Source organism: Spea bombifrons, chromosome 12 (assembly GCF_027358695.1).
Source record: "Spea bombifrons isolate aSpeBom1 chromosome 12, aSpeBom1.2.pri, whole genome shotgun sequence".
Classification (NCBI taxonomy): domain Eukaryota; kingdom Metazoa; phylum Chordata; class Amphibia; order Anura; family Pelobatidae; genus Spea; species Spea bombifrons.
In genome coordinates this window covers 5,141,870-5,156,510 of record NC_071098.1, presented here as the reverse complement: position 1 = coordinate 5,156,510, position 14,641 = coordinate 5,141,870, and the positions used below count along the sequence as shown (strand labels likewise).

Sequence of the window (14,641 nt, the reverse complement as noted above, 5' to 3'; positions counted from 1 at the left end):
GAGAGGCCGAGAAACTCACTCCACTCCGCTATGTATCATTCTGCCACTAAAAAGACTTTAACCCCTTAATGACAAACCCGTACATGTACGGGCTAAAAATGCATTGTTTTTAATGGGTTTAGGGGCCGCCCATTGTCCTTAAGGGGTTAAACCTCCTGTTTGGCCCATATCTGTTTCCTAAATACATAAAAGATTAGATTTTTTATTTTTTTTTTAATATTTAGTTATTTTTTAACTCTAAACACTCTCATACAAATGGGTCATTCTCTCCAACAATCCCCAGGCACAAATGGGTTAAATGAGATTGGGCACGGATTCAGTAAAGTGGCCTCCTTTGGCAATCGCGTATTTATATACAAACACACACAGTAAAATCTCAGATAGATTATGCAGATTCGTTTTCCTTTTAATCCTTCAAAGACAAATTTTTTTTTATTTTTTATTTTTTTAATATACTAAAGACAAAACTAGAGATTTTTTGCTGTAATTTTTTACCATATATTTGTTAAACCGGGACTCTATTTCTGCTTTTAGTGTACTATCTAACATGGCAGTTTTTTTATTTATTTTAGGAAAAACTCTTTTGAAATCATATTTATGGGTTTATAAATATATATATAATTAAAAATATTAAAGTAGAAAGTAAATTACTAAACATTTATTTTTGTCTATGGTGACATTGCCATTGTACCCTATTTTTTTTTAATTTATTTTTCTTACTTCTTCTAGGCATTACTATTTTTCTGGAATTTATTGTTTCTCCTTTTGATCTCCCAGCACGCTGATGATCTAGAAACAGGCATCCACAGCCCTGCACTCCTGATCTCAATGCGTACGCTCAGGTCGTCTACAAGGGCAACAATCTTGACACCTTTCTCAGAATCTAATGGCATATCCATAGGGCCTTGAAGGGGTTAATTGAAAAACAGAGGCAAATGACACACAGATACAAAATAACATGACCTGTATATAAAATGTTTTCTCAAATTCATGTCCTAAAGTAAGCATGCGTACGATATCTGAGATTTTACTGTATGTATTATAAGAATAAATCTGTGAAATCACATAATTCTACACTAAAGATAAAATTTAAAAAAATTCACACGCAGCCATTCAGTTCTAATTATTATATGAGCCTCATTAATGTTTGGAACCTGTTTCTAAGATTAAAAGGTTTAAATTAAGAAACCGTATATGTGACTGTGTGTAAGTATCTGAACTATAAGCACACATGCGAATGTACATACATAACCCCATTGTTAACCTTGGCAATCAGCTTACTGCTAATGTCCCAGAGCCTCGTTAAGATTCTCCGAAACCTTGCACGTCACTGATTTTTTGAGACTTGCTTAAGAAATATAGGAAGCCGACGGAAAACTAAAAATACTGAACAGATAACAGCAACACAAGGCCAGCTTGTGCTCCGCGTCTATTAATAACACGCTAGCGAAGAATGAAAACAAAGTAGGAATGAACAGCTAAAAGCAGTGTGAATTTAATGACAATCTTGGAAAAACACTTATACGCCAAATAGATTTAAAATTAGAACACTGGATTTTCTTCATATCAATCTTCCTTTGGACTAAATAACAAAAGCATATTAGGGAGAGGTTGGCAAACCATTGCGTATGCCAGTTGTCCTTAAATGGGTGGGTGAATGAAGACCATTCCAATTAAGAACTTTCAGTGAAAATTCCAAATCGTTCCATCTTTGCGCTACATCAATCAGGAACATTAATAGCTTTAAAAGCAGGGGAGGCCAATCTTGTTAGCACTACAAACCTCTCTCATCATTTTCCACCTGTCTTTTGCAACGGTGACGAGACGAGAAGTTAATCACTTTGCGATAGAATGAATTACATTCCAGAATCAGATTGGTCTTGGTCCTAGGACTTTTTCAATTAGAATTCACTTATTCAGCGTGAAGGATTCATTTTTGAGAATAATGACGTTAGATAACTGCAAGTAACATAATGAATACGACAAAAAAAAAACTATAGAAATACTGCACTATATATACATATCAAATGGCTGTAACTGGAATTTGTTGGGTCCTGGCTCTCTTAACCCATGCTGATTCCTAAACCTAAAAAAAACAAAAAAAAAAACTAAAAAGCCTCAATGGCCGTCTCCAATCTAGCTTCGGTTCTGTGCAAGAAATCAAAGGTAGAACCACTAAACGTTCTAGAGTCAGGAGATAGGCAAGGTTGGCTGAGAAAATAGACCTTACTGGGTTATGTAGCAGCAACACCCTGGTTATTTTGTTCAGCTGATTCCTAACCATCACATTTATGTTAATGAAACAATGCCTTCAACATTATTTTTAAAAAAGGATCCACTCAACAGGCTCGGTGTGCCCTCAGACCGGCTTCCTTTAAGAAAATAGTCTCGTTATTTGAATAAAGAGTTCAATATTTTCTTTGTATTTCAGACAACAGAGCACGACGACATTAAATGTAACATCCTAGTGAGCTGTGATGTTTGATGACCTTTTCCTGGGTGTTCTTCCCAAAGCCTACGGTGAAACGACGTCGGCTAGAAGTTTGCGTTTGGCATTGTTAATGAGGTCTGCTTTTTCCTTGAGGTCTGGCTTTGGCAAACCTGAAGATATAGCACTGTCACTAGACCACGACTGAGCTTTCGGCTCAGGGTCCTTAGCTTCCGTCAGATACTTTTCATATCTGTCAAGGTACGGAGGCCTCTCCGGAAGGAGATAATAATGTGTAGAACTGGCCTTCTTCCCATGCTCCATAATGGGTAATATACAGGGGATCTTGTTCGCAGACCCTTCACTATTTTGTCTTTGGAGAGCTTTACTGCTGACGTATTTTGGATCAGGTGCGAAGCTCTGCGTAGGGGGCATTACCCCGTACAAGTACGATGGCAGACTTTTTGGGCTAGGAGTACGGGAATTACTTCTAGAGAGAGGTTCCCTTGGAGGGACTTTGGGAGGTCTGTCTTCATCACTGTATGTGTTTGAAGATACCTCTGCTGACCACCTTCTGTAATCAGGCTTTAATGATCTAGGAGGGATGGGAATCCTTGGTGGAACTTCAGGCTTGTCTTCATCAGAATTAGGAGAAGTCCTATTTGCATGATTTGATACCCGAATGGCAGGTTTATTGTAAGATCCAGCTGGTCCCGAATGAGATCGCCTTAGCTTCCTGTGGTTTTGCTCTGGTTTTTGAGGTTTGGAACTTTGTACACGTCCGTTTTGGTTAGATACGGGGTTTTCATCCGCTGGCTTGCTTGCAGGTGCCGACTCGAAGTATGCATAGTTAATCTGCCCGCATCCCCTGAAGCTTCGCCTGCCCGGACCCCCGTATTTAAACGGCAACGATCTACCGTCCTGAATGAGCAAATCAGTCTCAGAACTTGTTAAAAATTCGACCTCGCTGTCCGCGTCGTCCAGTGAATGGTCTTCGGAAATCGGGAGAGGAGGGAGCGGTCGGCAACTGCGATCACTGCTTGGGATAGAGTAAAACTGCGGTGGTCCATTTTTAACAGGCGTAAGAGGTGGGGTCCTCTCGGAACCAGAGCCGCCATTCACCGAAAGCTTTTTAAAAGAAGGAACAACTTGGTCTTCTTCACAGTGCGTAGAGGAACCTTCCACAATAGGTATGCCAAGATGAAGAAAGTTGGATTTCTTCCATGGAGCCTTCATGCAGTTTTCAGAACAGCAGTGTTCATTCATTATGACGGGCCTTGACATTTGACCTAAAGAATAAAATGTTTAAAAAATTAGACATTAGAGCAAATAAACATTTTAAAAGTAACAGACCCATATATTATGTATAAATATAAGATATATAAGATATTTGTTGATAAAATGAAACACTTACCAATAGATGTTATATGTTGCTGAGGAGGAGATTTCAATGCGTAGGTCAAAGAAAAGGGTTCCATGTCATAGTATGTACTGCAAAAGGGCATTAATGGGGCTGTTAGTAACCGGATACAGCACTGCATAGATTCTAATAACTGTTAAACTTTAAGAACATTTCTTCTATGTGCCAAGACTAAAAAACATAGAAAACGATTCTGGATCAATTAAAATTAGAACCTAGAACACGAAGCTCATGGAAAAAAGTCTGAAAAAGCAAATTTTGCAAACAGGTGGGGGACAGACTACCAATTTATTACACTAACACTGGCTCTCCCAATTTAAGTCATCGTAACGAGAATAACCAACGGAACATTGAAGCCAGAAGGTCCGTTCCACCAGCTGCTGCCATGATTAAGACTTTTCCACCAGAATCGCTTTTCATACAGAAGTCCCGATTTAGTTTTTTTTCGCTCACGGATGGGATGCGGACAGTGATGTTCAACTTATTCTATTCTGAATCCCAACTTACTTTTCATATTCACTGTGATTTGTCCAGCAAGACTTTGAACTTATCATGGTTCGATCATTGTGCAGAAACCCATTTTTCAGTGGGACTTGAACTTCTTGAGCGGTAAGGCCAGTGGTCATTGTAGTTTGGTCTGCGTGGACTCAAGCAATTATCTACAAGTACTCCGATATATGTATTTGCAGGTAGTTAGCATTCCTTCAGCTGAAAAAAATAAATAAATAAAAAACATTAACATCCCAGTATAAAATAAGCTGTCCGCGAAACATGCACAACAAGTACTTTATGAAGACCATATTGGTACAATATAAATTATATATACGGTCCAAAGACTGGGAGTCTAGATAAGATGTCTAGGCCATCTGGCACACTGGGCAAAACCATGGCCACAATTATGTCATTAGTGGTCCACTGGCCTTAAAGTGCCAGGGCTGCCTCGTTATCCCTAGTCTGACCCCGAGCTTTTAGCAATGTGTTGCTCGCTTAAAGGGTTAAACTGGCATGTATCTTCATCCAACAAAAGACACCCCCTTAAAAAGGATCTTCCCTCTGGGCTCCAGTAAGTTAAACTTCATACAAACCTATGTTAAAACAATATAAAAAAAATTTAATATTTAATTACTCATTCTAACCAAGAGGATGGTTTTATTAACGAGAGACGATTAACAATCCCAACGATGGTGAGTGTAACATTGTAACAGACAGTAAACATACTCAGTAACGTTGTACTTGAAAATCCAGGACTAAGCATTACGTTCATCGCTTTAAAATTATAGTCAACGGAAACGAAGATAATCAGAAAGGTCCAGAAACCAACAAGGAGAGCTCAGGCGGCTCCTACTCGTAAGATCGTGGATTTCTTTGGCTTGTATAAACTTCAGACGTTATTTAAGTTAATCCTAGAAACCTGGAGGTGTAAGACTAACGTAAAGAAGCTCCTCTGATGGGTGGAGATCATAAAGAACTCCGAGACGGCAGAATTTTATATTCTTGTAATATTACAAGCGAACATTTTACATGTTCCACCCACGATTTCAAATATGCACCAGAGGTGGAGGTTTCCACCAAACTACCAGCTACATGATTATTTTGAGAAGCCACACCTGGAAATGGTGAGGATATTCAAGAACATGGCTAGGATTCCATTATAAAAGCAGACAGGATGTCAAGTGTTTTTCCATTATTTTTTTTTGGGGGGGGGGTGCGGAAATGAGCAAAAATGGTCTGGGGGGGAAACTCAATAAACGTAAAATGCTAAATAAACATAAAAAAAAAGAAGACAAGTTTATTTTACGTCGGAACAAAGTGACTGATCATGTGATCCATAACTTTAGGATAGGTGGGAATTTCATAGAGACGAAGGCTCTATCATTTCATATTTTATTATAGCTCATCCCTCAATAACCATAAATATCAACTGGATTCTAAAGACTTCCGTAGAATTCTATGGCAGATAAGAACCATTGGGCCCATCTAGTCTTCCGTTTTTTGAACAGCCTTGGACTCCTAGTCAAACATAATGATGTAAAAGCCTAGTATTTATTACTCATTAACTATATTCTGAGACTTTATAATCATCTTTAAAAAGGCCCTGGTGAAAATGTTTGCCTATTTCAGCGATACAAGTCTGGTCCAAAAAGTAGCCTTTTCATGCATGGAGTTGTAGGCAGTATATCTTGCTCCAAAAACAAAAAGTATAAATGCAGTATTGCTAATAAAAACTCATTTATAAAGCAGAAAGCCACTTCAGCTTTCCATACAGATCAGTATGATGTCATCAGAGACGGTAGAAAGGCCTGTGCCACCAGTTCTACAAACAGGACACGATACGGATGGGTGGCATGGGGAGGTCTTCCTTGAAGACCCTAATGAACGAATTAGGAAAACTCTACTGAAGCTGCAACAAGGCTTTGTCCGTGAGAAAAGATAACGGTCCATGATGGAAAGACATTTGATGATGATATCAGAGATCGTATAAGATTTGGAGTACTGCAACAAAAATAAACACAAAAAAAAAAGTCTACCTTAACTCTCAAAACCTATACATGAAGCTCCTTGTAAGACTTTTCAGACGGCGCAAATAGAATTACGGAAGGCAACCTAAACACCGGTCCCTTTTAAGCATCTTTATGTGTGGTTTCAGGATTCATAGCTCTAATCTGGGAATGAGGTTTATTTTTCAGTGTTTTACTGTCCCTTTAAGTACATCTTGACCTCAAAATACTTCTATAATGCGAGGCCCTCCAAGATGATAATGCAGGTATCCGTTCCCATGCAAAAATAAATTGCAAGATAACATTTTGCCACGTTCGTGTTGTTTGATTGCACGACTATCCAAAGCCCTAGGGGTATTCTTGGAGTCCCAACCCCCCACTTGCAAAACACTGCCAAACAACCTTAGCAGTCATTACAATGTGTCAAACGCTTAATGCAGCCTAAATCTCCTCTTTCAACGGAGTGATTGTGCAACTACTGACTGCTCCAAACTCCCCGTGGAATTCTAAACTTTTAATGAACACTTAAAATATTTATACACACACTCAAAAAAAAAAAATATAAAAGTTTTTGTTACTTAAAAAAAAAATAAAAAAAATCGGCTTCATTCCTACTGTAGGAGAGAAAGTAAAAGGATGGGGGGAAAAAAGGAAAGGAGAAAAAAAAAAAAAAAAAAAAAAAAAAAAAGCCTTTAGCTTTGGCTTATGACGGACAAATGAAGCCTTTGTGTCAAGACGTGACCTGCTTGGGGATCTCAGTAGGGAATTCTGAATGGGCAGTATTATGAAACAGTATCTGGACGTTCTAGTTTAACAGAACAAAAAAAAATAAAAAAATAAAAAATAAATAAATAAGACAATGATTGCAAGCTGTTGACAAATCATCTTCGTAAATTCAGTGTAACAGCAACGCCGCCATTAATTCTTTCAGTATTCCCGAATGTTTTATTCCCTTTTATATTTAACTTTGCCCCTGTGATGTTTAACGCCTGACTTCCCTCGAAGAATACATGCATGGGGGGGGAGGGGAGGGGAGAGAAAGACTAAATAGAATTTCTTAAAATGAAGAGGTGGTAATGCCAATTAAAGCCTACAGAAAAATCAGCATAACAGCCAATTTCCATGCAATTAACCTATTTTCTTCTACATTTCAGTAATTTCAAGATTATATATAATCTTACGCGTAATACACAAACACACGCTCATCTCTTCCTCATTTTCAGTTGAACAAAAAAAATAAAATAATTTGTAAAATATTGCAGGTAATAAAGTTATAGTTTATCATGATAGATATTTATTACATTTTTAAATTAGGCCTAAATACAATACATATTTAATGTTATTTGGGTCCATAACGCAGCCAGCATTATGAGACTCAAAAATCAAGGATTCTGCACATAAAACCACTTAATACAATTTATTTAATTGTATTAAATTTTCTATAAAATTAAGCAAATTCCCTTATTTTACTATGTGTTAGTGAACTGGATTGCCACAGCCTTCACATTTTTTTTATTTATTTTAATATATATATTAGATTAAGGGAGTGATCTATATGGCTTTTATTCTCCTGTAATTAAAAGAAACCACCTTGATATGTTGCTGGTATTATTAATGAAAGACTGCAGTCACAAATTAAATAGGAGAGGCACTGTATTGCAAGACGCCTCATCTGGGGCGGTAATAGGCCACTCATTTTTAATTTCAGCCATCTTTGTGTATAAAAAGTTAGAGCACAATATTTTTATTTTATTTTATTTTTTTTTATTTTTTTTTAAGTCTCAGTAACTATTTGGAAATGCATTAAATAAAAAAAAAAATATATATATATATATATATATATATATTATATAATTTTTTTATTATTATTATTTTTTTTTATATATATATATATATATATATATATATATATATATATATATATATATATATATATATATATATTATATAATTTTTTTATTATTATTATTATTTTTTATATATATATATATATATATATATATATATATATATATATATATATATATATATATATATATATATATATATATATATATATATAGTGTGTGTGTTTTGTTTAGAAAAAGTTAAGATAATATTATTTGCACATTATTTATGCATCTCCAACTATTCCCGCATCACTTCTTGTGGTCCATGCATTCAAAGAGTCTGAGAAAAGTAGAACAGACAAAGACGATCCGATACATTCAGGGGGAAGAGGGTCCGGCCCCCAAGCTTTCAGCCTTCCAAGAAATGTTAATGCGAAACGCCGATAGCATTTGCGGAATCGGAAACCTTTCGCTATCTGTACCGGATAATTATTTGGGCCATTATGGTCGTAGAAGAATGTAAACAAAGCCTTGGGTCTGAAGATAAAGGAAATGATGTGGAGGCAATTATAAAGGCCTTGCTGAAGGCATTCAGATGAGTGGTGTGCTAATGGAATAATGATACCATGGCTTAAAGATGGCTCTCAGGACTCAAGAGGCCCAACAATGGACAAGTCTTCTTCTAGATGCACATGACGTTGCTCTTGGAGTCCAAGGATGCTGGTCCGGTGGAGAGGACAGGGCGGCCCTGGCACTTTAAGGCCAGCGGCCTCTTATAACACGAGCGCGGCCGACGGCTCGATAAGCCGGGTATAAGTGTCACAAATGACTTTTGTTCGATTTAACCCAAAAAACCATATTTAAAGTGGAAGTTATTCAATACGCATCTCCCACCCATGCCCAATGACGGCATAACATTTTATTGGATTCAGCGGTCGTGGCTAGGCAATAGTTTAATGACAAAAAGGTGCATTTCATTATTCTGTGATTTTCTTTGATACGTAGCCTTCTGTTTCGTAAATCAGGACCAAAGACCTGCACGATGACCTCTTTTAGCAACAAGCAATACCGAGAAGTCACCGGAAGCTTTTGTTTTATTTGAATTTTCGGGGAGGAGATCATTTGAGAGTATTTATAATTTTCATAGGAAGTCTAATGATTAAAGGAATTAGGAGTAATAAAGAGAGGTGCAGATAGGATACGGATAGAGAAATCTAATGTTGTAACATTCGTAATTATACACGTAGAAGGGAACATTCTCAGTTATTACGTGTAACACAAACAGGGGTGTATGCAGTCATATGCAATCCTCAGCTACTGTAGACATCAACTCCCAGAATCCTCAGCCAGAAGGCTGAGCGTGAAAGGAATGGCCCAGTTTGGGATTCCTCTTGAGATACCGCTGAAAGATAGGAAAGGAAGTTAAGACTTCAAAACTTACCCTCTCGTTACTAGCTCCACCTGCTTCAAGAATGGCTGAGGATCATGGGAGTTGCAGTCATATAACCTCAGCCTCTTTATCCATACTGTACTTCAGCTCTAAGGTGTTGGTGAGTATTTTTAGTTCACCTATTTCATCTTTACACCCCACACCCATGACTTACTATAGTATTTTTTTATTTTTTTTTTTATGACTAATGGGGAGGAAATACAAATGAATGAGCAAGGGGTTATTTAGACTATTTGAATCCTATGTTGGCGAAGTAGTCAAACAATGACACAATTATTTCGGGTGATGCATGCATCCTTCTGCAAACTTGTTTTCACTGTCATCGGGTTTTGTGACCTATTTGCACGCAGGTAGCCTGACACACTCTAGTAATTCATTAATGAGACACGAGGAAGGAAACCAAAATACTTACATGAAAAAAAACAGTGTGTAATCTTACAAAAAAACCAAACTAAAAATGGGGCCATATCCATCAGAGCAAAAAGCTATATCTGCAGAAATCACCATAGCAACCGAGGGAAATTTGAAAATTTCATAAGCACCATCGTGGACCAAATATAGGTCTCTCCAACGTTAAACGGCATCCGCTGCCCCCCCCCCAACATTCCTAGATTTTTATATTATTATGGATCTTAACCCCTTAATGACAAAGCCCGCACATGTACGGGCTCAAAATGCTTTGTTTTCAATGGGTTTAGGGACCGCCCATTGTCTTTAAGGGGTTAAATAATCTTATTCCATTTTTAAATCCTATAATTTTACTGTATTTTCAGCGGGGCCGCTAAATCCTGTCTGTCTTCACAGCCGGCCCATTTCTAGCATCACAGAAGGGGCATTACTTTTAAGCTCTTCAACTCACTCTCATCACACCTATCACACAGAACACCTTACTGGCCATCACCGTGTAAAAGCGGCTCTGTAAAGCCGTGCCGTTTCACATGCATGAGCATGAAATGGTCAGTGGGAGTGGCTGCTGGTGGTCAGACTGCCGTGATGTAATACAAAGGGGAGGGCTTTGAAGGAATGACAGGACTCTATTGCTAGGCAACTGTAGTATTCCAATAAACTTTTAAACAAGGTTTTAAGAGACAAGGAGCATTAAAAAAAAACAAAATAACTTGTCTACAGGATGCAGAACTTATGTCAGGATATTTTAGGAGGCACCATATGTGGAACAGCTCCTTTAAGTTATAGTTTCGTGGCATTTGGTCAACACAAAGTAAACACTAAACGCAACATGCTTGAATTACTATAACACACGATTAGAGTAACGGTTGTTCAGAAGCGGCCTCAACAAAACCTTCGATCATTCACGGTGTCAACCACGACTTTGACAAAGAAATTCCAAAAATTGTGCTGAAGTTCAAGGACTCTTGATCCAAGAGTCAAGACTTCTATCAAAACAAAAAAACCAAATTCCATAGTAAAGGGTTTTTTAAAAAAAATCGATACGTTTCTTAGTGGTGGACAAGCCTTAGAAGCTCTTTAAATCGATAATTCTCACCTTGCCTTAAAACACAAATATCAGCAGAGATTGGTGGATAAGACCTGGAGGTTTCCATAAGAATGTCTTAAAAAGTAGTGAGACAGAAAGTAAGCATTGTAAGAAGATACACACGGGGGTCTGAGTACTGTTCAAAATGTTATAGATTTGGTTAAAAATGTCCTATTCCAAAATGTTTCTACTATAATGTAGAATTTAGGAGACTATAAGGAGGTAGATGTTGTACGGTTAGACAGACTTCTTTGGAACGGATTTAATTACCCAAGAAACTATTGAAAAGGTGCATTCATCTGGAGTAACTCAATCCGGCCCCCGTGGACAAATAGTTTGCCGAGTTGGAAAAAGTTTATCAATCTGGGAACAAAAAGTGTCATTATGGCACCTTCTGAAAGTTCTGCTGCAGAAACGGATGGACTACCATCCTCAACGGGAGGACAACGCAGTATATCTCTGTATCCCACGCCAGAGATGGAACTTTGAACAAAGAAGGGAAGCCGTTTAACTGCGAAAGAATGTATTTACACATTGGTTACTTATTTAAGGTATCCAGAAAAGCCTTCGACACTATGACTCTGCTCCCGCCAACATATATAGGTTACAACACCTATTAACAATCTACTCCACCGATCACATTGCACCTTACTGAGATAATCAGTGACTCACATTTATGGCTCACTTACAGTCTTGTCAAATCATGCAAGCAGCTCACAACTACCAATTGTATCAATATAATTAGAAGTTTAGAACCTAAAAAAAAAAAAAAGGCTTTCCCTAAATTGTAGGACAACCTTTAGACTGTTAAAGAATAATGGTTGGTGAAAGGCACCCTTTAAGTAAAGATAGAAAAAGCTCTATGAAGAAGAAGATACAACTGCAGAACCTAGCAACATAGAGAAATTAATAAATTGCCCACATTCTCAGCCATCTGGAAAGTAATTTATTTCACTATACCTATAATAGAGTTATTTTCTCTTTTTCGGTCAGTCTTATACCATATATGGGGAACTTTACACAACGCTGGTGTATGTAGGCATTGTTAACTAAGTGCATAGTCCATGTTCCATATTGACAATGCTGATTGCTTTAGAATACTGTACATTCTGGAATAAACAAGGCACCTGCCTATAAAAAAAAAAAAAAAAAAAAAAGCCGACCTCACCTTTCTTCACCCCTGACAGTTGCTTAGTAACCATTCTTGTCATACCTGTGTGGCAGGTGCACCTTTAGCCACTTACACACCCCCTTAAAGCCGCAGCAACCTCTCTGCCTTTTGAATATTTCAGACTAATATTTTGGAGGGATTTCTCTTTCCAGCGATGAAACTACCTGCGGATCTTGCCTCATTTCCAACAACAGCGAACTTTGAGTCGAACAATAGCTGGATTAAAGTGCTTTACTGCAAATCTATAGAGGTCTATAATGTTCTACAATAGGGCAACATTGCTTTTGTTGGGGGGGGAATTCTGTTTTACAAAAGTATATATATATGTTTTACACATGTATTGGGTAATATGGCTAAAACTATATATATATATATATATTACACATACACACACTTTTGTAAAACAGAATTGTATAGTGTTTCACACAAGTTTTTAGTTGCATATATATTAGATAGAGAACTCAAAAAATAGATAAAGATCGATTCTTCTTCTTTAATACCAGTAAGAATGTATATGTTAGAAGAAAACATATAGACACTCACATTCATGCATACACACACACATATGCATGTGTAAGTCCATACAACAAAGTACATGTAAACAGAAGCAATGGACTGTTCTGCATTTCTAATAACTTTTAAACCCCTGCTTATTAAATTAAAACATTTTAGTTATAGGACCCTGTATCACCGAATTCTGTTATAAATCAGCAGATACTAGAAACATGTAACGAACTAGCGTGTCAGGGAAATCAGAGTAAACGAATGGAGAGAGGTTTAAATCTGTGACATGCTGTGCAGGGAGCAGACAACATGAACAATATTCACAAACAAGAGGGGTCTCTCTCCCCTTCCAACCCAACCAGGACAAAGCTGTGTCACACACATATACATACATACATACATATCAAAATAAGTCAGGAAGTACACAACTGATGTGCAGTAGGATCAGCCTAAAGGTTAACAAGAGAAAAAGTTCCCCAAAGAGCTTACAATCCTGTCCATTTTATATTCTCCCCATAGTAATAGCTGCAAACTGTGCCAACGTTCTACAAATAGAATGTTATAAATAAAAACAATAAACAAAAAGAACATAACAAAAAACACTAAGCAGTGATCGGCAGCAAGTGACCCAGTGATCCATGGGCAGCATGTGTCAGGCACAGTGACAAGCCCTCGAGACCAGACATAAGCAATATTAGCATTATTTAACCCAAATATTTTCATTTCAGACGATACAAAACAGGACAGGGTATTACTCAGTGATTCCTTACCCCCTGTGTTAGCCACAAAGCTGCAGGTTATCTTCTTGCTGATTCACTGAGGGTTTTTTTGCCAACTTTTGCCAGATGGTGAAGGTTTTTCCTTGGAGTTCTAATCCCAATATCCACAGCATTCCAAGATTAACCCTTCAATGGATCACTGATCAGTGTGGTGGTGGTGCTCCTCCTCTCTGTGTGCTGCTGCAACTTCTACTTCCAGTCTAGTGTGTAACTACTGGTTCTTCCAGGGGAAGCTCGCTTTATATGAATGGGAAGGGAATGTGACGTAGGCAGAAGTCTCCCCTCCCAAAGGTTATGCTTCTTAAAGGAGACGTGGGTGCAGATTAAAAAGAACAAGGGGGCGAAGGCTGACTAAGGGGACTGGCACACTGCCCCTCTGGTTAATGTTCCAAAAAATGACTGTTGCCAATCCAAACATCCTGGTGAAGGGGGGGCTCTGTAGATTTTTATGTTTCCTTTTAAAGCAAAACAATATTAATAACAATGTAACAGATGCAGAACATGCACACTGTATATATATATATATATATATATATATATATATATATATATATCTCTTATAGATAAAAAATACTATGATTCTGGGTATTGTGCACAAAAACAAAGCTAAACACCTTCCAAGAAAGATTAAGGTGAATGATTTGCAGGATAAAACAAATTCAGAGAAGACTAAAGGTAAATCAATATGTACAGGTTGGAGGAGATTAGAGAGAGGGGAGATGTGATAGAAATGTTTACACACCTAAAGGGGTTTAATAAAGTACAGAATGGGAGTTCATTTCAAGGGGGAAAATGTTAGAAGAAGAGGCTATAATCTAAATCTAGAGTATCAGAGGTTAAAATGTACTGAGAGGGTGGTAAATAGAACAGCCTCCCAGCAGAAGTGGTAGAGGTTAATACAGTGAGGGTATTAAACATGCATGGGATAGGCATACGGCTCCTGAATCTAAGACGAGACCAACGACTGGTTAAGGTCTTTACAGCAGGAGAAACAGGCGACTAGATGGGCCAAATGGGGCTGATCTGACAGCAAATTCTATGTTTCTATGTTCTATGGTTAATGGTAA

General features: G+C 37.6%; 1 protein-coding gene across 1 annotated transcript; it reads right to left on the bottom strand.

Annotated features, from left to right (window-relative positions):
• Positions 1–1,576: 1,576 nt before the first annotated feature.
• On the bottom strand, positions 1,577–13,609 carry ERRFI1 (ERBB receptor feedback inhibitor 1). Its single transcript, XM_053451380.1, has 4 exons — positions 13,566–13,609; positions 4,356–4,556; positions 3,843–3,919; positions 1,577–3,717 (listed from the first exon to the last, which is right to left on the bottom strand). Exons 2-4 carry the CDS (start codon positions 4,472–4,474, stop codon positions 2,516–2,518), a joined length of 1,398 nt encoding a protein of 465 aa, XP_053307355.1. The 5' UTR covers positions 4,475–4,556; positions 13,566–13,609; the 3' UTR covers positions 1,577–2,515.
• Between the last annotated feature and the right edge of the window lie 1,032 nt (positions 13,610–14,641).